Source organism: Xiphias gladius, chromosome 12, assembly GCF_016859285.1.
Source record: "Xiphias gladius isolate SHS-SW01 ecotype Sanya breed wild chromosome 12, ASM1685928v1, whole genome shotgun sequence".
Classification (NCBI taxonomy): Eukaryota; Metazoa; Chordata; class Actinopteri; order Istiophoriformes; family Xiphiidae; genus Xiphias; species Xiphias gladius.
The window spans coordinates 171,087-194,500 of NC_053411.1; the positions used below are offsets into that span (position 1 = coordinate 171,087).

General features: G+C 38.2%; 2 protein-coding genes across 3 annotated transcripts in view; both read left to right on the forward strand.

Moving 5' to 3' along the window:
- The window catches only part of ache (acetylcholinesterase), a 35,655-nt gene extending 29,713 nt beyond the window's left edge, over window positions 1-5,942 (forward strand). The window contains exons 7-9 of the mRNA XM_040141506.1: window positions 2,385-2,577; window positions 3,990-4,168; window positions 5,481-5,942. Of these exons, the coding sequence (XP_039997440.1) occupies window positions 2,385-2,577; window positions 3,990-4,168; window positions 5,481-5,602 (494 nt within the window). The 3' untranslated portion in view covers window positions 5,603-5,942. The remainder of the gene's footprint in view (window positions 1-2,384; window positions 2,578-3,989; window positions 4,169-5,480) is intronic.
- Window positions 5,943-19,202: 13,260 nt separating this feature from the next.
- mtm1 (myotubularin 1) overlaps window positions 19,203-23,414 on the forward strand; it is a 20,465-nt gene continuing 16,253 nt past the window's right edge. Inside the window, exon 1 of one of the 2 annotated variants that reach the window (XM_040141474.1) lies at window positions 19,203-19,235. The gene's annotated coding sequence lies outside the window, so the exon portion shown is untranslated. The remainder of the gene's footprint in view (window positions 19,236-23,414) is intronic. The other variant, XM_040141473.1, reaches the window with a different exon arrangement.

Sequence of the window (23,414 nt, forward strand, 5' to 3'; positions counted from 1 at the left end):
CTGTGAGGTGACCCCATTGTGATTATTATGACCTTGGGTGAATTGTGCAGTGTTCTTATCTAATGAATGAACATCTCTCCAAAACTGAACTTCTGTGGACCGCTGGATAGAAATTTTCAATTTACCTTGTCAGATGCTTTTTTTTGGCATCTAATGATACAATTCTGGTGTTGTTTTTGTTTTTGTTTTGAAAGATTTATTAAGTTAAAGGAGCCATATGTAAGTTTTCTTTGCCTCAAAACATGGTTCCTTGCCAGTAGTAGGTAGCTTCAGCCATCGTTGCATTTGCAAGAAAAGAGGTTAGAATTCATCCTCTTAGCAGCGATACTTCTTCCTCCTCTCATGATGGACTGAGGGCAGCCTGGACGCTAAAGTGACTCGCTATCGCAAAGTGACTAGACGGGCCAGCCAGGCTAGGGCTAGCAAGATAGCAGTAGAAGAGAAGAAGTGATAGAAATAGAAAGCAAAACAAGCGTTTTTTTTTTTTTTTTTTTTTTGCTTTCCGCCACTGGAGACAGCTCTTGGTGAGTAAAGGAACGGAGTTTGATGCTGAACTCCCAACGTTTCTTTTTTTATTCCAAGCATTTCTGTTTTTGATGAAGCCTGTTTGGTCTGGCTGGATTAAGGATATACTGACTGTCTCTTTGTACAATTTTCAACAATCTACAGCCACAATCTACAATATTTGACTCCTGCACTTAATGTCTGACATATGGACAAACGTTGTAACTACTTAAAATGTCTTTTGTAAATGTACAGGACAGACTACTTCTGGAGCAGCCTACTGTGCTCACGTACTTACATACTTATGTGTGTCTACAGTCTACAGTGTAAACCTAAAACAATCATTTGGGTGCATTTCCTGGCAGTGGTAATATCGTTAAAATAGGGATCCTGTCTGGTCATCTACCTCTGATGCATGTGCAAAGTTTTGTGAGTTACTGAGCACCTTTAGCCCTCAAAAATGCAATGTCTTTGTCTGAAGAATAATAATAATAAACATAGCAGTTTCAATACGTTCATGAGAAATTTTGAAACATAAGATGTGCTTGGGACCTAAAACAGGACAGGGATGCATTGTACTTTGAAAGTAGGATTGGGGTTTATCCAATCTGAATCCAGCTGCTACATACATAGCAGCAGAAGATATGAAACGTTGATTAAATACATATTTACGTATTAAAAATAATAATAATAAATAGATTTCTAACTTTGACACACCTTGTTTTCCAAAATGTACTTGCTCCAAGTACTGAATCTTATACTGATATGATATGAATAAGATTTTAACTGGGAGATTCTGACCCCTTAGAATCTCCACTATGTTGAAGTTGTTGAAACTACAAAAAAACTGATGATTGTACAGCAGTTTTACAGAGTGGTGCTTATTTTATCTCATAGACAATATTTGGCTGAGTACAGATTCAGGTATTGTATCACAGTTTGTTTCCCCACAAGATCTAAAAGGCCAAGAAAACCTTCAAGTTAAGCTGCACATCTGCTGGGCAGAGAGCCAAAGCAAAACCCTCAAAAGATATGCAGCAAGGTTTAGCTGAGTAAAGAGTCGTTGTTTACTTTTCCACTGTACAGTGTTGATGCAAAATTAACTGGGGTGAACAGGGTCTACATGTGAGAGTCATCAGTAGGAAATCTTACCATCACAAAAGTCAACATCTTAAGTCATCAAAGCAACACTTGGATAAGACAGAGTTATTTTGGAAGCTGTGGACTGATAAAGTTAAAATTGGACTGTATGGCCACAGTGACCAAAGGTGTCTTTGGAGGAAAAAAAGGAGCAGCCTTTGATGAAAAGAACACCTTGCCAGCAGTTAAGCGTAGGGGTGGAAATATTCTGCTTTGGGGTTGTGTGGCAGCCAGTGGAACAGGAAACATTACACGGAGGGAAGAATGGATTCCACTAAACATGAGAAAATTCTGGATGCACATGTCATGCAGTCAGTCAAGAAAGTGCAACTGAAAAGACATTGGCTTCTACAACTGGACAATGATCCAAAGCATACATCAACACCCAAAACTACTTCAAGAAAGACGGCGAATAAATCAAGAATATAAAGACTCTTACAAAAACTGTTTGCAAGCTTTGATATCTGCCAAGTACTGACTTAGTATAGCGCCCATACTTTTGTACATGACACAGTAACAGTTGATTTAGGGTTATTTTTACGTTCATGAAATAAAAAGTAACAGTGCATTAATGTGTGTTTGCTTCAGGGGTTCTATATACTTCTATTCACTTCATGAATCAACAAAATATGTCATTTGCCAAGGGGTGGCCATTTTACAACCATCTGCAGAGGGTGGGGATTTCAGATTACTGTAAATAAAAAATTATCACTTGTCAATTTCTCCTCCCACTCCACAAGGAGGCGTCTACCTCTACCTGTTCGACCACCGAGCATCCAACCTGGCCTGGCCGGAGTGGATGGGCGTGATCCATGGCTACGAGATAGAGTTTGTCTTTGGCCTGCCACTGGAGAAGAGGCTCAACTACACCCTAGAGGAGGAGAAACTGAGCCGACGCATGATGAGATACTGGGCCAACTTTGCACGAACTGGGTGAGACATCACTGACTGGAACAAATTAATCTGCTATGTACTCATTAACTATAATGAGCAGCAGAGAGAATATTGTACACCGGAGATGACAGACCAGTCCATCTTGGTTAGGTTGCTTTCCTAAAGAGTAAATGAGGTGTCAGTTACAGATCAGACAAGAAATTACATAGTCTGGTTACTGCAAAGTAAACTTCTGTCCATGAAAACATTATTTACTGTTCATCTGAGCTGTGATAGCAGCAACCCAAGTCGAATGGCCCAGTTGTGCTTTTTCTCAGTCAAAGTTCCCTGGGCTAAAGGGATGTGTAGCTCTACCTGTGTGGTTTGTGTCTGCTCCTGGGTCTCTTTAGTTGCTCACCTAAATACTTCAGCCCAGTCAGACAGATCCTGATAGCATCTCATCTTTTTTGATCAAATGATGTAGATTATATAGATTATATACATTTAGTAAAAATTGGCTTCTAATATAGTATAATAGTTAAAACAACTTTTAAAGTTGTTTTAACTAACTAAGTTTTATTTTTGGATATTTGGAGACAACTTTCCAAATATTTTGTGCATATCAAGATATAGTTATATCCTGCTTCTTCAAATTCAAAGAAGAGAGAGGTAAAGAGAGAATAATTTATGCTTTTAGTCTAATCATGTCTGGACCATAGAAGTGTCTTTTTCTTCTGTCTTAGCAGGTGAGTAAAACTACAAAATGAATCATTTACTGAACTGATTCCAGTCGAGGGTGAAACAGTTTCAGAAATGTTTTCATAACTTAGAAGAAACTCAATAAATGTCAATGTCAAACATTTCTGCACTCACATTTCTAATTACATATTGGCCTGGCAGATTTATTGGTCCAGCACTAGAGCAAGAAAGAGGGCCCGTCATAAAGTACATTTTAAAAACTCTATATACATTTATTATTACATGACTAATATAACTTTCAGCGTTAATGTCACAAAAATTTCCAGTCATTCATTAATTACAGGCTACTATCTAAACTGCATTTTAATTAGAATGTGGAATATGCTACATATATTTACTTGTGACATTTCGTAATGTTTAACTTCTGTAAGATTGTCATAGGACACACCTCATAGAGCCCCTGTTTGAGGTAAAACTTTCATTTAGTTAAACGTTGGGTAAAAATACTGGCCTAATATCAAGGTGATGTGCAGGTAGACCGCATATTTTCCACTGAACAGTTTTGGTTTGCTCTTCTAAGTATTTGCCAGTACTGACGTTTGGCTCTAAGGCTGTTGATTTAGACTGCCTTTGTATAGCTGAGTGGACCTAAGAAACTAGCAACCGAGTGTAGAGATGAAATTCAGTTTGTATTCAATTTGATCTATTTTAATTCTAATATTTCTCTTTGTTCTGTGTCTCTTTTACCTCCCCTGTGTCCTCCTCTGTGTCAGAAATCCCAATGTTAACCATGAGGGGCTGGTAGACAGCAGGAGGCGCTGGCCTTTATTCACTGTCAGCGAGCAGAAACATGTTGGACTCAACACTGAACCATTGAAGATCCACAAAGGTCTAAGGAACCAGATGTGTGCTTTCTGGAACCGCTTTCTGCCACGCCTCCTCAACATCACAGGTAAACCCTACCTCCAAACACTGCTTGACAAGAGCTAAGTCATAAATATAAAGAGTGTAAAAAATACAAAAATGATCAACTAATACTCAATTTGAACATAAACACATAACACAAGTATGTCATTTTGATAAGAACTCGTTGTTTAGTTATTATAGAACAGTGACCAAGATATGTACAGAGCGGGACAATTTATTGGGTAAATACAGCATAATATATGTTGCCACAGACTGCTGTCTTTCATTCAGCTGATGTTAAGCTAATGTCAGAGAATCTCAACATCTCCATTAGATGTTTCAAATTAAAAGCCTTTTTCTAATTTTGAGAACACACATACAAGCAAGGTGTTGCACAACTGTTCTGTAGTATACCAAGCTTTATTCCCCAAACATGTTTGACTACCTTGCCTTCATTTAGGGTGGTGTCTAAAGAAATTTCTATTTTCCCGAAGAGGAGAGATGTTGGAAGTACTAAGTTCCATTGACAGTAGCTTAACACTAAACAAAAAAATCAGCAAAGTAGAAGCATTCAGAATTAAAGAGTGAATGAACACAGTATTTCAAGAGAGTGACTATGTTAGAAATGTACATTATCCTGATTGTATGAAGACAACAGGTAAACATGTCGGAAGTGATTAGTTTGCATTAACAGCAAATAGCACAACAAATGATAAGATATACAGGGGAAATTATGAATAAAGGTCTGTCTATAATATAAGCCTGTTTCAAATAAAAGTAATTAATCAAATTTGATGAGTGTCACAGCACAGGCAGTACTTGTAAAATTATTTGTTAGGTCTAAGTGCTTCATTATCATTGATTCTTCTGGCTGTACCTGCTACTAACAGGCCACCGCATACCTGTGTACGGAATGCCTTTGATTTTCAACAGCAAGAAAAGGATAACACTACTCGGCTGAGTGGTTAGACCATGCACTAAATTCGATTTTATTTTCATTTAATTTACGATAAAAAACTTGGGCATACAGAAACTAAACCTAAATGCTTAAGGGATGAGCTTAATCATTTGTTGTCCACCATGATCTCAACCAAAAGTTGCTCTTTGCCATCCTCATTACTCTCATGCGTTCATATCTCTACTCTCCCCACTGGTATCTGCCTTAACACCAGCAAATATTATATAAGACACACCCTCTGAAGGTTTTAACCAATCAAAACACAAATAACCTGTGACCGTGACATCAGCAACAAGATAGCATTAGTGTGAAGCCCTACAGAAACTTGGCATAAAATAATATGTTGTAAAAGCTCAACCGCTAACCACTCTTTTCACTGTGATTCTGTCTCTTCTGTCAGACAACATAGATGAGGCAGAGCGTCAGTGGAAAGTGGAGTTCCACCGCTGGTCCTCCTACATGATGCACTGGAAGAGCCAGTTTGACCACTACAGCAAGCAGGAGCGCTGCACTGACCTCTGAGAGCCTAAGTAGAGAGATGAGAGAATGACAGGGAGGCAGGAGGCAGAAAGAACAACTCATGGCCAATTTCCTCCATAGCCCCTCAGTGAAGTCTGATTTCATTTATTTTTATTTTTTATTTTTAATGTTTTCTGTTTCACTGCACATACAAACACAGGCACTGTGGATCTTTATTTATATTATTTATACTATTTATTTATGTATTGTTTTTTCTGAATTTGTGTGTGACTTAATGGAAATTAAGGGCTATGGAGGGAACTTGTCATCATTATGGAGGAGCATTAGAAATGTCAAAGATGTGTCATTACCTCGGGTAAATGTGTGTGAGTGCAATAGAGAGAGAGTGTGTGTGTGTGTGTGTGTGTGTGTGTGTGTGTGTGTGTGTGTGTGTGTGTGTGTGTGTGTGTGTGTGTGTGTGTGTGTGTGTGTGTGTGTTTGTGTGTGGCCCAGTTTAACTCAGATCCTGACAGGCCCATGACACTGCACCACTGCTGGTTTACTGTTGACTCACTTGTCTTTGTGTTAATCTCATAAAGTCAACTTTTGTTTTTTGGAGGATTCTTTTCAATATATCAGGGTTTTGTTTATTGGACTCAACAATAGTCTCACTTTTCTGTCAAAGCCCTTTCGTCTTGTTCCTGTTCATTACCACTAGTATGACCACTATTCCAATACCTGTCGTGTTTTGCTTCACATGTGTATTTCTCATGTGGTAAAGCCAAAAGCTGGGTTAAATCCAAGTCTTTTTTGGGTGAAAATACTCCATGGAAACATTGTGGACTCCCTACATTTTCCCCAGTATTGGGAAAACCACTTTAGAGTACCTTGGTCACATCAAGCTACTATAAAGTGATTTTCTGCACTAACTTACAAATGTAGGTTTGTAAGTTAGAAATGGAAACATTTCTGCTGTAGATGGTATGACATGCAGCCCAACTGATTGGTGCCTAATTTACATTACATTACAAAAGTTTACTTTAAATCTAACAGAAATAAAAACAAGTCATGTTAATGTTTATGTCCCTCCTTAGTTTTGCCTCTCTCGGCAATTTAGTGTCATATCTGCCACTGAGGCCACTATCTTATCTGCATATCAGCATAGATTGACAGAAATAGGGTGGAAGGGGTGAACAAAGGAACTGAAAAATGTTTACTGATAACGTAATAAATATTAATACCTCTAAATCCATCACAAATTCAAAGGGAAGCTGACTGAACAAGTTTAAAAGATTGTAAAAGTTTGGAGAACACAGAACAGAAATATCTGATCATCATACAGGAGGGACAAGTCAGAAGCAGTTTCACTCGAGAGTTAAGAGAGGCAGTCAGTCAGTGAACTGACTCAGTGATGTAATTTATATAAAAACAATGCCTCTATTAAGTAGGGTTGCAATTACGCTTTTTTAATGATCAGTTAGTATGCTGAATATTTTCTCAATTAATTAGTTCATTATTTTGTTCATAAAACATCTGAAAAAAGTGAAAAATATCGTATAGTATAAGGTGACGCCAGCAGATTGATCTTGATTGTTTGATTATTGTCTAAAACCCAAAAATAAAACTTCAGTTAAAAGCAAAAGTTCTCGCGTGAGAATATTGAACCATCAAGTTTTGGCATTTTCGCTTGAAAAAAAAGACTGAAACAATCATTTGATTATTATTGAAATAGTTGCCAGTAAATTTTCATTCAGTCGACAATGCAATTAATCAACTAATCGTTGCAGGTCTTATTTTAAATCTGCTAACATAAGCCATCCATCATAAGGTAGTGATCATGCCAGACTTAGTAAGACTTAGTAAGTGAGCAAGGGTTTGATATGCTGTTTATGAATTGAAATTTTTATTTGTAAGATGAAGATTATGTATGATTTCTGTTTCAAAAGTTACATGGTCTCACTTTAAAGCTAATATATGTAGGATTTCAAAAATGTCGTACTTTGGTGCCATTTAGTGGTAGCAGTAAGAATGACACTGTGGCAGACAGAGTACCCTGAATCCCCTAAATAATAAATCAATTACATTTTACGGCACCCATTATAATGCAATAATGTCCACCTGTAATAATATTTCCTTTGTTACATTATCAGGAAGTAAATTATACCAGGTTTAGTTTAAGAGTGAGCGTGAATCAGTTGCTACAGGGAGAGATGAGAGTCTTTCAATCTGAATCTTTTGATGAGAGCTACAAATTGCAGGGCTGTGGCTAACACTAAGGTCAGATCATCTGTAGTTTTTCCAGGAATTTAGGGGATGTAGCAACCTGGACAGAGATAACATTCTTAAATTAAAATTTACAAACTAACCCATAGTGTGAATTTTATCGGGTAAATCCAGTGTTTTTAGGCTGAAAAAAGACCAAAAAATCAGTGAAGAATTCAGTATTTTCCGACCTGAATTTTATTTTTATTTAGTGTTGAGAGGTCTGTTACAGTAAACTGTTTCACAATAAAGCTAAAACTAAACTAAATTAAATAGGTAACTGAATAAATAAAATATGAAAATTCAATCTAATCTCATGACCTCAGTCTTTCTTAAATCTTGGCTGCAGCCCTGTTTGGGAGCCATCACTGTACTAAACTGAAACGGCATTGAATTTTGTGTGTGTGTGTGTGTGTGTGTGTGTGTGTGTGTGTGTGTGTGTGTGTGTGTGTGTGTGTGTGTGTGTGCGTGTGTGTTTGTGTGTGTGTGTGTGTGTTTGTTGGGTCCACTCAGTGTCCTGTACAGCTGTGATGCATTTCATAAACATTTCTTTGTGTGTATGAGAGACAGAGAGAGAGACACCCCTGCCTTTCTGTTCATTCTGGTCTTTACTGCCTGATCTCTCTATCCGTCATTTATCTTTTCAGTTCTTTTTCTTCTCTTTTTCTTCCATCTTATGTAAATTCCTCCTCACATCTCATTACTCCCTATTTATTTCCTTTTTTCATTTTATTTTCCGCCAACTGCCACCACTCTCCTCTCCTCTCCCCATCTCTAATCTATCCTCCTGCATTCTATTCATCCTCCATCTCCTCTCCTCTTCTCCTGCATCTGTTCTTCTCCCTCCATTACCGCCCTGTTGTCTGGCCCCTTGGCCTCTTCTTCTTCTTCTTCCACCTCTTTAATCTTCCTCTCCACTCCGGCTGTCATCTTCATCTTCATCTCTAATCAACCTCCACCCACCCTCCTGTTTTTCCTACTTTCTTCATTTCATCCTTCAGTTCCTTCTCTCACTCTTATGTCATACTTCTTTTTTCTGCTTTCCATCCCCTCTTATACCCCATCTCCCATATCTTTCTCCTTCCACCTCATCTAACTTTTCTCCTCTTCATCATCTTCCATTTATGCTTCTTTCCTCATCCATCTCTCAATTGCATTACTTTTCCCCTTCCTCACCCTTCTTCCTCGTGCTATGTCCCTGCCCCCTCTCCCATGTCACTATGTCCTCCTGCTTTCTTGTTAGTCTAATGGAGAGAGAGTAATTTACTCAGCAGCAGGATAATGTGACAGAGTGCTGGCTCAGCTTCTGGGCTGCCAACCAAAAGGACACGATGGATGGATGAAAAATGGAGGGGATAAGGTAGAGAGATGAAACAAGGAGAAAGATATAGAAGAGAAAGAAAGAAAGGGGGGATGATAGGGCAGAGGGAGAGGTGGTGATGTTGTGATGGAAAGATGAAAGGACAGTTAGAGAAAGACATCATTACATAACTTGTCCATACAAAAACTGTATGTGAGCTGCAGCTTACACTGTGGAACTGATGTATGTAAAATGTACACATAAAAAATATTTAAAATATAATAAAAAGTTAATTTCACTACATGCTCAAAATGACTGAATTACCAGTCATTATAATTTGATTTAATAATAAACTATAATATCCTGCTCAGATTTGGGTTTCATTAATTATATATTTTACCTAAAAAATCAAGGGACTAAATGTTTCACCCTTTACACTTGAAGGCTTTTATTTATATAGACAAGATATTGTCTTTTTTTTATTGCAATGGTTTGACAGTGAAAGCTTTTATTTATCAACAATAACTCACAGTTCCAAATAGAAAACTGTAGAAAAATGTTGTGCCAAAAGCTGAACAAAACATTCAACTTGATATTCACAATTTCCTCATTTTGGGGCCCCCGGGTGGCCTAAGGAGCCTCTTACTTTAAGATGCTTTGGTGATACTACAGAGCCCTCAAAGTCCTAACAGATGATATTTTATGTGCATGTCTTATATATACTAGATAATTACATAGTGTTTACAAGTTCCATACAATGTGTGCACGAGTTATTATCTTTGGGGGTACAATGTAATTGACTTCACAAGTTATTATTATTTTCACACTAGATCCGTTTTTTGTACGCTTAAATAATTATTTTGTCAGATTAAGATACTGTACGTCATAAGTTATTAGCTGGTTTGCAATATATATGCATCTTGTGCACACAAGATAATAACCGCACAAAACTTCCATATGTCATGAGCATTTTATAATGTTGTGGGAACAATATAATTTATTTCACAAGTTATCTTGTACACATAAGATCCATATGTTGTACCCATAAATTGTAATCTTGTGAGAACTAGATAATCCACTTGATAAATTTTCTTGTTTGAACAATATACATACTGTGTGTTGTGTGCACAAGTTAGTATGTTGTGGGAACAAGATGCAAGTTATTATCCTATGCGCACAAGAGCCATATACTGTGCTATGTTTTGGGAACAAGATATTTTACTTCACAAGTTGTTAGCTTGTTCGTACAAGATCCATTTTGTTTGCACATAAGTTATCTTCTTGGTTCAAGATATTTTACTTAAGCAGTTACTATCTTGTGTGCACAAAATAATAGCTTGAGTATGAAAGATAGGTATATTGTGTACGCAAGTTATTGCCTTTTGAGAGCAAGATTCATATGTTGTGAGCACTAAATAATACTTAATTAATAATATTTGTGATTTCAAGCTATCATCTAGTGCACTGAAAATTAACAAAAATATAATCTTTCAGAATTTCAAGGAAATAATTATCACTATCATTTGCTGAATGGGACTTTTGACTTGGACTTTTGACTTTGACTGCCTTCTCACTCCACCTGAGTGTGTAGTTGTTTATTGTTTGTCTTGTTTGTGTCTACCATCCCTTATATCACTCTATCTGTGTGTGTGTGTGTGTGTGTGTGTGTGTGTGTGTGTGTGTGTGTGTGTGCGTGTGTGCGTGTGTGCTTGCGTGCTTGCGTGCTTGCGTGCGTGCGTGCGTGCGTGCGTGTGTGTAATTTAACTACTGTACCTGTCTTTCAAATTCTTTGCTCTCTTGATTTGAACACTGGGATGGAACTGAATCAGTGCTGTTTGGCTGATTGCTGTCCCAGAGAAGTGTCTCTGTTGGCATGTAAAGCTCCTTTTTATGGATTGGAGTAATGTAGTCTAGCTTTAAAAAGAACTAAATATGAATAAATGATGTCTAAAATACCAGTTAAAAAATGCATGTATAACAGGCACCATGAGTGACAGCTCCTCCAGCTCCACCATGAGTGACAGCTCCTCCAGCTCCTCTCAACCAATAGGAGACCCTGCTTAAGCCCCACCTCCCTCACTTGCCCTCCTATCAAATCCTTGTGCATGTCCTAAAGTCGATCCTGTCCCCTTTATATTCTGCCAAATGTGGACTGTTATTTTCTGTAAAATTTGTACTTTTGAACAAAACTATTATCAAAGTAAGATATCTTTAATGTTAGGTATGTTCAATGTTAGCAATAACATAAATACATCAGTAAATCAATATATTTGATATTTAAATGCAGTGAAAATACAACATGATAAAACAACAATGATAACGGATAGAGGTTGTGTTTTAAAAGCAATATTATTCAGAGTATAAACTAAAAATGAGTGCCATAAATTTTTTTCTGGTATTTTCTGTTTGTTTGACTTTGTTTCAGTCCTCTGCCTCATTGTTTGTTCCAGTCACTAGTACTGTAAATGTTGAAGGCTTCTGTAGCTTCCCAGTATGTCTCTGTGTGTCATGAATGCTGACTTGGTTAAGCTGTAGCAACAGAAATAAAGACAGCCTGCTGCTTCTGTCCACCTTGAGCTTTTATTGAGTCTCAATATGTACTGTCACCTGTTTGATCCAGAGCAGGACACAAACACACAAGGTTCATGATCTAAGATTTGTACGCTATTAATCAAGGCTAAGAGGAAACTGTCACAGTGTGTGGAGAGACATATTTTAACAGGACAGACACACTGCTTTGGCTCAATATTCATATATTCTCCCAGTTTTGGGCTCAAACGCTGTTGTAGCATGATTAAGCAGCACAGCATGCAGCTAGTTTTTCTGAGCACCATACCATAATGTGTTATTTGCAGAATTTTAATCGTTGTAAAAGTGGTCATTTTATCAAAATAAAATAAATGACAATGACATCAAATGCAACTTACTCAGTAATCAGTCTTCAAATTGATGGAGTGTTAGAATGACTTGAAAATTTTCATTTTATTATACTGTGGTCCTTTGACTATTGATACTGGGGTCTATAGTCTGACTTTATGTGGCAATATTTCCTTTCATACAAGGCAGAATGATGATTGTTATTGTGCTTTAATTGCATCGGTTGATTTCTGACCAAGAAAAGAAAAAAAAGCATATGAAAAGTTAAGTAATGAATAAAATATTCATGGTAAATGATGATGACTTACTATGACTATTTTCCATATTTGTGTCATAAATAAGTAACTAGTTTTGCAGACCCTGAGGGACACACATGAAGGGTAAAAGAGAAACAAAGCCATATTTCCTGAGGTAAGATGTTTTGTTCTTCATTCACTGATATTGGTTTCATGTTACAACCTAGTGTCTTTTCTATGCACTTAGAACAACTGAAGATCATCAGACTGAATGTATTTATTAGTTACTTGTTAAACTCCACTACTGTACAGATCATTATGTCATCTAGTATACAAGATCATTGTATCAGTGTCCTATAAAACCAAACATCCACTGCTTTGGGCCTACAATTTCAATGTTTAGGTACACAGCAGAAAAAACAATTTTGTCTCGCAGTAATACATCGCCTAACACTCTGTCGTACCACCCTAAACTACCTACCTTAGTCATCCTGTAATTAAATTCTCCTGTTTAAACAACTGCATAGAAGATTTGATACTAATGAATTCTCTCTCCCATCATTCTGATGTAATTCTGTTCTCATAGTACGAAACATTAGCCTGAATAATGAACTTTCTGTAATCCATACAGTCATTCAGATTTAAAATGAAAACAGACTTTCTTTTCAATTTAAAAAACAGCAGGACCTCAGACTCTTTTTTAACAGTATACAGTATAGATATATAAGGAACCTTCCTTATATATGGTCCTGCCTCACATGTTGAATGGGATCAAACTTTTAAAAGACAGGTTCACAAAATGTTGCAAGTCTGACTTAAAACAATAGTCAGGTGCCCATATAAAAAGTGACACAGGTTTTCCAAGAAAAAACTTGTGTCAGTGCTCAAATGGGTACCGGACTATTGTTTTACGACAGACTTGAAAAAAAGTTTCAGAGGAGTGGTGTCAACATGAATTATTGTCTACAGCCTCCTCCAATCAATACTCATACTTTGTAAGGCATACACGGAAACATTATACTTAATAACACATTCTTATCTGCATCTCAATAGGCAACAAGTGTCTGATCAGTGTATCCTTATATGTTAGATACAGAATTTTACAGCACAGGTTTTTATGCAGGGTGTATATTAACCTAGTCAGACTCTAAAATGGATGTTAATCATCATGAGTTATGTTGATATAACTGTGGTAATAGAGGCATGTTATTTTATCTTCTATGGCATGGTTCTGCTGTTAAAACATTTTGGTCGGATATACCTGATGTCAGAGAACCTTGGTGTCACTCTTCCTGTCTGTGCCACAGTGTGCCTGCTCTGTCATCAGCTGGAAGGCAACATTATATATATAATCAGAACAATATATAGGGTTGTTCAAAATACTTTCACAGGACTGGTGATGAACATTGGGAACACACACAACGTCTGTACTGAATAAGAAAGTACATTTATTTTCAACAAATTAGACAAAAACACAGTATGCTGCAAAACAAAAAAAGCTACAGCAGAAGTGTGTGTGTGTGTGTGTGTGTGTGTGTGTGTGTGTGTGTGTGTGTGTGTGTGTGTGTGTGTGTGTGTGTGTGTGTGTGTGTGTGTGCAATGGGGTGGGGTTCTGTTCCGGTCTTACATAGACAGACTACAGCAGGACCACTGCCTTCAAGTCCAGCTTGCAGACAGAAAAACACATGATTAACAGCTCAAAGCAGGATAGAGGGACCGTTACAATATGGACATACAAGAGACAATAATAAATCAAAGCTGCAAGCAGCATTGATTGGGCCCTCACACTGTCGAGCACATTGGGGTGCTGGTGGGATGCCTGTTGTCGCAGCTGTGCTATTTTGTGACCAATGGAGACTGCACCGAACAAGTGAGATGTTATTTCTTGCATGGAGTGCATGGCAGTGGACATGATGTATTGCACATTTTGTATTGATTCCTGTGTCTGGAATGTGGTGCTAGAGAACATGCAACAAAACATTAAGTTGTTGTATATCAAGTGTATACAACATCATGAAACTTTTATGTAAATAAAATGATGATTGTCACACAAGGCTTCCTTCTAATTATCATTAAGTGGCACTATTAGTATGATTCAATATTGGCCTGTAGATGTCTTCAGGCTGGGACTATTACCATACGTGAAATTTTTTCCATTTTTCCACACCCAATCCTGAGACCCATATCAGATATAAAAATCCGTCACTTCTGACACACGTACCAGGTGTTGTTAGTTTTTGAGAATCCCTAGCACCTCAACAACAACTTCCTGCTTCATGGAGGAACATTGAAATTTACCATGTCTTCAGGCCATGTCTTCAGGCCAGGACTCTTATCAAACATGAATTTCGGGGCAGATCAGACAATGTATATTTGAGTTACAACAACTTCCTGTTTCATGGCTGTAACGTCCCCTAAAAATATCCATTCAATAAAGGGAGTAACACATGTAAAATGAGCCCGGGAGGAAGAAAGAACAGGGAAACAGATGTTTTCTCAGGAACAAAACATTTATTTACTGCTTAACGGAACAAGATAAAACAGAAACCTAAATGAATGTCCCTATCAAAAAAGAAAAGAGAAAGGGGGGAATGGAGGATGGCACCAATCTCAGTATCGAAACACACAGACACAGCACCCAAACTGCTACATGGCCCACTGGCCCCAACTGCTCTCTCTCTCTCTCCCCCTTTATAAACCTGTGGATGAGTGATGGGAGTAAGCTGTGGGTGATTAACCTGCTCTACAGGAGGAGGGGTTATACCTGAGTCACAGAAGAGAGGAGGGCAACACAAAAACAAACAATCTATGGGCACTAGAGGCACGTATGGCAAAAACATGAATTCCAGACCCTCATCCCAATTGTGTCCTGTCTCATAACAGTACTTCTGCAACATAGACTTCAAAGTCTGGTGCCAGCTCTCTAGCGCACCCTGTGACTCAGGATGGAAAGCACTACTCACTGAGTGTGAAATGCCTAGAGACTGCAGGTTCTGTTTAAAGTTTTAGACGGGAAGTTTGTTCCCTGATCAGTTTGTACCACACATGGTAACCCAAAAGTAGTAAAGAACTTTATTAGTGCTCTACTAACAACTGACGCACTAAACTTTCCTTAATGGTATTGCCTCAAGAAACTGAGTTGAAACACACATCAAAGTCAGCAGGAACTGGTCACCAGACTTAGTTTTGGGCAGGGGACCGACAGTCTACAATAACATGTTCAAGGTGGGCGCCGACAGCTGGAATGGGATGCAGAGGGGTTGGAGGCACCTTTTGAATTGGCTTACCTGCAAATGGTAGGTGTAGGGCCAGGTCAGCTTTGATTCCTGGCCAAAATAAATGTTTCAAGATACGGTCATAAGTTTTTGTTACACTAAGATGACAAGACAATAAATGCTCATGTGCCAACGCTTACACATGCTGCCTACAACCAGCTGGAACAACTATTGGTGAACTGACCTCCAGTTCTCACCTATGTCACTGACTGTAGCTCCCACCTTTGGAACCCTCTTACGCACCAACAAACAATCATCCAAGAAGTATGACTACGTCTTACTACACTTATCAATGCCATCAACAACAGCAGCAAAGCATTTGGCCAGAGAGGGGTCATTCTTTTGAGCCTGAATGAGTGAATCGCGAGTCAGTGGCACTGTCACATCTTGAGTAACAACAGTCTCTGTTACATTCTCAGGCTCTTTGGTAGGACATTTCACTGACTCACCATTAGGGGGCAGCTTGTCATCGGTCAAGGCTGAATCAAACAGGGGATCAAACAACTTTTTGACTCTGTTTACAGGCTTGAGCTCTGGTCAGAACACTGACAGTGACACTGAACACATCAGGGTGTTTCTGTGCCAAGACATTAGACTCAGAAACAGAAATATGAACATCCACAACATCCGCATCAGGTGCAGGATGGACTTTCCCTCCAGCTTTGTCATTACCCATAATGCAGTCAACACTATCGATTGGAAAAGAAGAACGACCGGATACCGAGAAAAAAAACAGTAACTAGTTTTGACTGCACATGAACATGGCGAAGAGGTGCAGGTACCACACTCATTCCAATCCCTTTCACTACAGTGCTCACATTACAGTCAGATTCCTTACCTAAAGACAAGGCACTAGAAAGAATGAATGGCTGGGAACCACCAGTATCTCACAATACTGTGACTGGACAATAATCTTCAGCCCTCCCTGCAAGAGATACAAACCCTTGGGAAATGAAAGCTTTCAACATTCATCTGGCCCTCTTGGAACACAGGCTGGGTAACTGGGGACAGAGAAACAGTTTTTATCAATCCTAGTTTTAGTAACAGTTTTTAAATTCCCCCAACAACAGTAACTCCTGTAAGGACACAAAATCATTAGCCTTACCAGCCGAACACCAGCGATCAAAAAGATGCCCTCTCTCTGTTGCAAAATCAGCGTATGCCTGACTGTTTTTTTTTAAGACCCCTGAAATGCTGTCGATATGCTTCTGGCACCAACTCATAAGCTCACAGAATAGCACCCTTAAGTTTGACATACACCAGGCTATCAGTGAAAGTGAAGTGCATACTTCCTGAGCTTTACAAGTTAATTTGCACTGTAGCAAAATGGCCCACACATCTGGTGGCCAGTTTAACGCAGCAGCTATGCGTTCAAAAGCATGGAAGTATGTCACAACCTCAGATTCACGAAACACAGGGACTACAAGAATGTGAACCCAACTGCAGCACCAAATGTCACATGTTAATTGCTGCCTCTGCCTCTAACTTCTTCAACTCTACCTCCCTACGAAGCTGAAATTCCCACTCCCACTCCTCTTTTTCAAACTGGAGGCAAGCAAGATGAACTTTCAACTGTACAATAACCTTAGAACTAGGAGTGGACTCAACAGAAAAAGGATCAAACTGCTGAAGCGTAACTGGTTTTTCCTCCACAAAACCAGCTGTGAACACTTGTAAATGGCATATGTGCCAGGTTTTCGTGAGTTTTCGAGCATCCCTAACCCTTCAACAACAACTTCCTGTTTCATGGCGAAACGTTGACATTAATATGGAGATCAGAAGAGGATGTGCCACCTTACTTAATGTCCACCTGGCCCTCCAACCAACCGTTGGCACCTTGGACCTCAATGACGGACTCCATCTGCACAAAGAGAGGGTGAGGTTATTTGCAAAGACCCTCAAAGACATGGCCCTGGGACAGAATCCATCCACCCCAGTAGTTTTTTTTTGCATCTTTTTGAGACAGGATGTGCCTGATTTTTATATTGTTATGTAGGTGAAAAAAGGCAGTCCTTGAAGTTTGTTTTATATGGGAGTTAAATGACATATCCTGATCAAAGAGAACTCCAAGATTCCTAATGGTGGTTCTGGAATCCAGGGCAATGCCATCTAGATTAAGTATATCATTAGATTATGTGTTTCTGAGGTGTTGCCAAGTAAAATAATGTCAGTTTTGTCTGAGATGAACAGCAGAAAGTTTCTGGTCATCCAGGTTATTATGTCCTTAAGGCATGCTTGGCATGTTTAGCCAACTGATCCATTTCATTGGGCTTCATTGACAAGTACAATTGGGTATCATCTGCACAACAATAGAAGTTTATGGAGTGTTTCCTAATAATTTTGCCTAAAGGAAGAATATATAAGGTGAATAGAACTGGTCCAACCACAGAACCTTGCTGAACTCTGTGTCTAACTTTTGAATATATGGAGGATTTATCATTAACATGCACAAACTGAAATCAATGTAATAAATAGGACTTAAACCAACTTAGAGCAGTTCCTTCAATGCCAATTAAATTTTCCAGTCTCTGTAATTGGATGTGATGGTCAATAGTGTCAAATACAGCACCAAGACAAGTATAGGGACAAGTCCTTTGTCCGATGCAATTAGAGGGTCTTTTGCAAGTTCCACCAGTGCCGTATCTGTGCTATGATGCACTCTAAATCCTGACTGAAAATCCTCAAATAAACTATTGTTATCTAGAAAGTCACACAACTGATTGGCAACTGATGATTTTAGCAAGAAAGGGAAGATTAGATTACTTACAGTGACTTTTAAGGACTGTGGTACTAACCTGTAGTAAAGAGGTGCTAACTAAAGGTAAAGCTTCATTAAGCAGCCTAGCTGGGAAGGGGTCTAAGAGACAGGTTGATGGTTTAGATGAAGAAATCGTTTAAGTTAGTTGGTGAAGGTCAATGGGAAAAAACAATCTAAATATACATCAGGTGTTATAGTTGTTTTAAAGGTTCCTGTGTTTGAAGATAAATCTGTGCTGACTGAGGTCAACAGGTGATCAATTTTTCCTCTAATTTGTCTCTAATAGTTAGAAATTTATCACAAGAAGTTCATAAAGTCATCACTACTGAGAGCTACAGTAATACATGGATCAACAGAGCTATGACTCTGTCAGTCTTACAGTGCTGAAAAGAAACCTAGGGTTGTTTTTTATTTTACTCTATTAATCATGAGTAATAGGCTGCATTACAGTGGACCTTCCTATATGTTTTAATACCCAGAGCAGGAACAAGTATACAGTGGGTATAGAAAAGAATCACCCCCTTTCATAACATTCACATTTTGTTGCTTCACAGCCTGAAATGAAGACACAAGAAACTTCTAGCAACTTAAGACATCCAAGTGACAGAAAAAATAGCAACAGTTCTGAAAAGTACAAATAAAAATAAAAACTCCAACAACTTGATTTGGAGATCACTATAATATACAAAATATAATTTATTTTACAAAATATACACAGAAAAAATGTATTTTCTTGCAAAACATGGCACATGTTCATATTAAAAAAAAATCTTAAAATGAAAACTTAAAATGAAAACTGCTTCATAAGGTAAATATGTATTATGGCAACCCTTTAGAAAACTACGTCTCCCTCCATTCCATGCAAGTTCTAGTTTGACAACCAGCCAATCCGCACCATGACAGCCCGGCACGTGATATAGAGTAGGTTCCTGCTGTGGCTTGAGGGAAACATATCGACATTCAGCCACGGGAGAATCGCACTTTGCGGGTAAGTAAAGGCATTTGGCCTTAATGATGCCAACTGAGTCCTTATTAAGTGTTTTTCGGGGATGGTTGCTAGAGGTTTCTGTGCACAGTGGTTGAAAAATAGCCTGAATTTCGGGTGGAACAAGCTGCTGGACCGTCTAGGCCTCCGCTATTTCCTGGTGCAACTTCACCGCTGTACCTATTGGAATGGCCAAGTTAGAAAAGTTCAGTTTACGGGTTCAGGAGGACCTTTGATCTTCTCTACCTCACTTCTAAGTGTTTTGTGTATTCAGGATTTGCCATGAACACTACCTGGTTTAGACTCCTACTATATTGTCGATGGTGAAAAATAATGAAAGCCACCCTTTGGCTGTGTATTCATACCTTAGAGCTGGGTGTCCACACCGCAAACTGCTCCTTAGCTGTCAGGTTTTCTGTGGAAAATACTAGATAATCGAACCACTCTTGCATTGCAAGTCTTTTAACTACTTTTACTAAAAACAGATATATTGAATTTCAACTCCTCACTTGTTTTAAAGAGATATTATAATTTGATCTCTTTGTGCTCACAGATAAAATCAAGTATTTGCAGATATAGTCTGGTGTCGACGTGAATGTATTTCTACTTTGTTATAGTGGCTCTATATCATCACTAGTCGCCCAGTCACTGATGTACAGGTCACCCGGTCAAAAGCAGCTCCAATGCTTAAGATGGTCAAACGAAGCTAGTATTGGATGAACAACCTTGTGTGCTTGTTCGAATTAAACAATGGAGAAATTAGCCTGTAGATATAAATGAACAGCCGAATTTAGCCTTTGAAGGTGTTTTTTTTTGCTAGGCGTCCTTACATTGTGAGTCTGTGCAAACTCTGTAACCCGCTTGGCTTCCGCGCCGGCTTCTGTTTACTGGAGCCACATCAATGCATCACCATGGCCAATATTATTGACTGATTTTAGTTTGTCACAAACTGTATATGTCTATATAGATCTACTGTGTGTGTATATATACTTTATATAAAAGAAATTGATTTTGATTTAATTTTAGTCTATTGAACAAAAGTCCGTTTTAGACACATTTATTATTTGTTGAAACAGTTTCTGTCAACAAAAACTAAAGACATTTCAGTCTAGTTTTGTCAGTAAAGGTTTAGTATCATTTTTCTCATTTTTAAGATTTTTACCTCTTTTAAGCATTCTGAGGCTACATCTGTTGCCATCTTTAATATGTAGTTACCATTGGTAGAGGTCTTGTTCTCGTCTTTTGTGAGGTTAGCAGAAAAGGTACTGTTTACTTGTTTCCTGTGGTACTTATCACTCCCCAGTACTAATCTTTCCTCACTAAATCCAGTTGTCATTACAAACTTTGTTGTTACCAAAGTGGTACATTGTTGAGGTCCGGTACCCAGCTGTAAAATAGCCTAAGATATCAGAAGTTGTAATATGGTAGTAATTTTAATTTTCTACAAAACCCCAGGTTAACCAGTCTTTCACTAAAATGAGGAAGCATTCAATACCGGTAGTTTCATGTCTTTAATGTGAGTATTGATGCGTATGTTTTTGAGCTTTCTTGATCACAATAGGATGTTCAGTTCTTATCACAGCCAGTGACTCAGTTGGACTACCTACAGATGCTGCTGCAGCATCCCCAGCCAACAGAAGCATCTTTACTAATGTACAGGTCAACATGATTGTAGCAGCTATATAGCCACCATTGCTGAAGTTGGACAGACTAAATCTTGCACAGGACTGATGGGATTTCTTGTGGGTATCTCAGTTGAGACAGCGATTCTCAATAGGTGGGTTTCCATCCAAATGTAGCACAAATTTTAACTGAATTTAGAGATAATGTACGTTTCTATCCACAAATGTTGTGCAAATATTAGGAGTTGGGTCATCAACTTAAACAGCTGAAAAAGAAGCTACAACAAGAGGATGTAATTAAATGAGTGCCAGTCAAACCTCAAACGGTGTACAAAACGCGATGGAAATACGGCATTTATGTTTGTTTCATGTGTTAATTTAAGAGCGTTTTAGTCTTCTCATCGCCCCACACAGACCTGATTTTTTTTTTTTTTTTTTTTTTTGTCTGCAGCAGTAAGTGTTCACACATTTAAACATTTTCTGTTTTTCAGGCTCTGAGTTTCAGCAAATTCAAATTGAAAGAAAATAATAGATACAATATTAAAGTTCCAAGTCTCACCTTTAATGAGTAAGTTTACATCAATATGGAAAGAACTGTGTGTGAGATATAGTCCTTTCAACACATAGTGCCCAGATTTTAGGGGTTCAAAAGTAATTGGATTGATACATATGAAGTCAAACAAACTCATTATTTAATAGTTTGTGTAAAATCCTTTGCAGTCATTGACTGTCGTTGACCTACAGACATCAGCGTACACTTTGTATCTTCCCTGGTGATACTCTCCAAGAGCTTCACTTCACTGCTTGTTGTGGGGTCTCTCTGCCTTTAGTCTGGTGTGGAATGCAAGTAGAATGCTGCTCAGTGGGAATGAGATCTGGTGATTTACTCAGCCAGTTGAGGATATTTTACCTTTTCACCTAGAAAAGCTCTGCGGTTGTTCTGGCCATATGTTTAGGATTGTTTTTCTGCTGAATGATGAAATGTCATCCAATGAGTTTTGATTCATTTGACTGAATCTGAGAACACAGAATGCTCCTGTATACCTCTGCATTGATCCTGTTGCTTACGTCAGCAGTGAAATCATCAGTAAATGCCAATGTGCCAGTTCATTTGGCAACCACATATGCCGAAGCCATAACAGAACCACTACCATGTTTGAAAGATTAGGTGGTGGCTTCGGGTCACGAGCTGTTCCTTTTTTCTCACACAGTTGCGTCTTTCCATAATTTTGACATAGGTTGATTTTTGTTTCATCAGTCCATGGAGCTTTGTTCCAGAACTCTGGTTTCCAACCGGTTTCTTTTTGTGTGTTGTTTTTTGTTTTTGTTTTTTTTGAACTACAGCCTAGCCTTTCTGTTTCTCTCTTGATCATTGACAAGGAAACATGTTCGTCTTCAGCCTGGAGAGCATTCTTGACTTGCAGTGCAGTCATAAAGAGTTTTTTGTTCCCCATGCAAATTATTTTATATACACGCACAAGACTTGTGCTCCTCGGTCTACCACGTCGTTTGCCATTTTCTGATTTTCCCATTCACACCTGTCGTTTTTTTGTTGTTGTTTTTTTTCAGTTGAACCCAACTGCTGATTTTGGCAAACCAACTTCTTTTATTTTCTCTCTGATAGAATCTTGCTTTTTTTAACCTAATTATTATCTTCTGCACTTGCTTGGTCACCTCTTCACTCCTCATATTGACTTCAATCTAAATAACAACTCTCAACTCTGTCAACTCTGAGCCATGTTTGACCTTTTTATGTGCATGATTTAACATTGAAACAACACACAGCTGCCGAAAAAACATTTAGTAGCCGAGTGTCCAATTACTTTTGAACCCCTAAAATTTGAGCACTATGTTTAAAGGGCTATATCTCCCACAGAGTTCTTTCTATATTGATGTAAACCTACTCAAATAAAAGCTGAAACTTGGCTGTTTAATGTAGTATCAGTTATCTTATTTCAAATTAAATGTGCTGAAGCTCTGAGCCTGAAGAACAAAAGGTGTGTCCAAATATTTCCAGTCTTGACTGTATTTTGAGTCTCTTCAGAGGAACGGAAGCTTCAGTACTCTTCAGTACGTCATGATTAAGTAGCTAATTTTGTTTCCATTGTACTTTATTGCATTTTGCTTTTATTGATACACCAACTGTTCCACCTTAGTCAAGTGTAAAAAAAAAATTTTGTGATATTTTGACATTATTCCAAATTTCCAGCGTTTCTTCTCAAGTTTTTTTTTTGATTGAAAATGGGCATAAAAACAGCAAATTGAAAATGGTCATAAAAACAGGTGAATGGAAACACACCTAATGATTGGTCTGGGATTCAGTACCAGCCTATATGGCTATATTTCTCCTCTCGGTAGCACGAGCAATAACTCAAGGCCAGATTACCTGATGTTAAGAATGTGGGTGCATTTAAATACATTCAGTTCAGCAGTTCCATCTAAACAAAGTATCCAGCTTCTGTCTTTTTGTAAAAACATTAAACCCACTAACCACAAACCTCTGTGAAGATGGTTTCCCAACTGTGTCAGCAACAAAAAACAAAATTCCAGAATATACTGA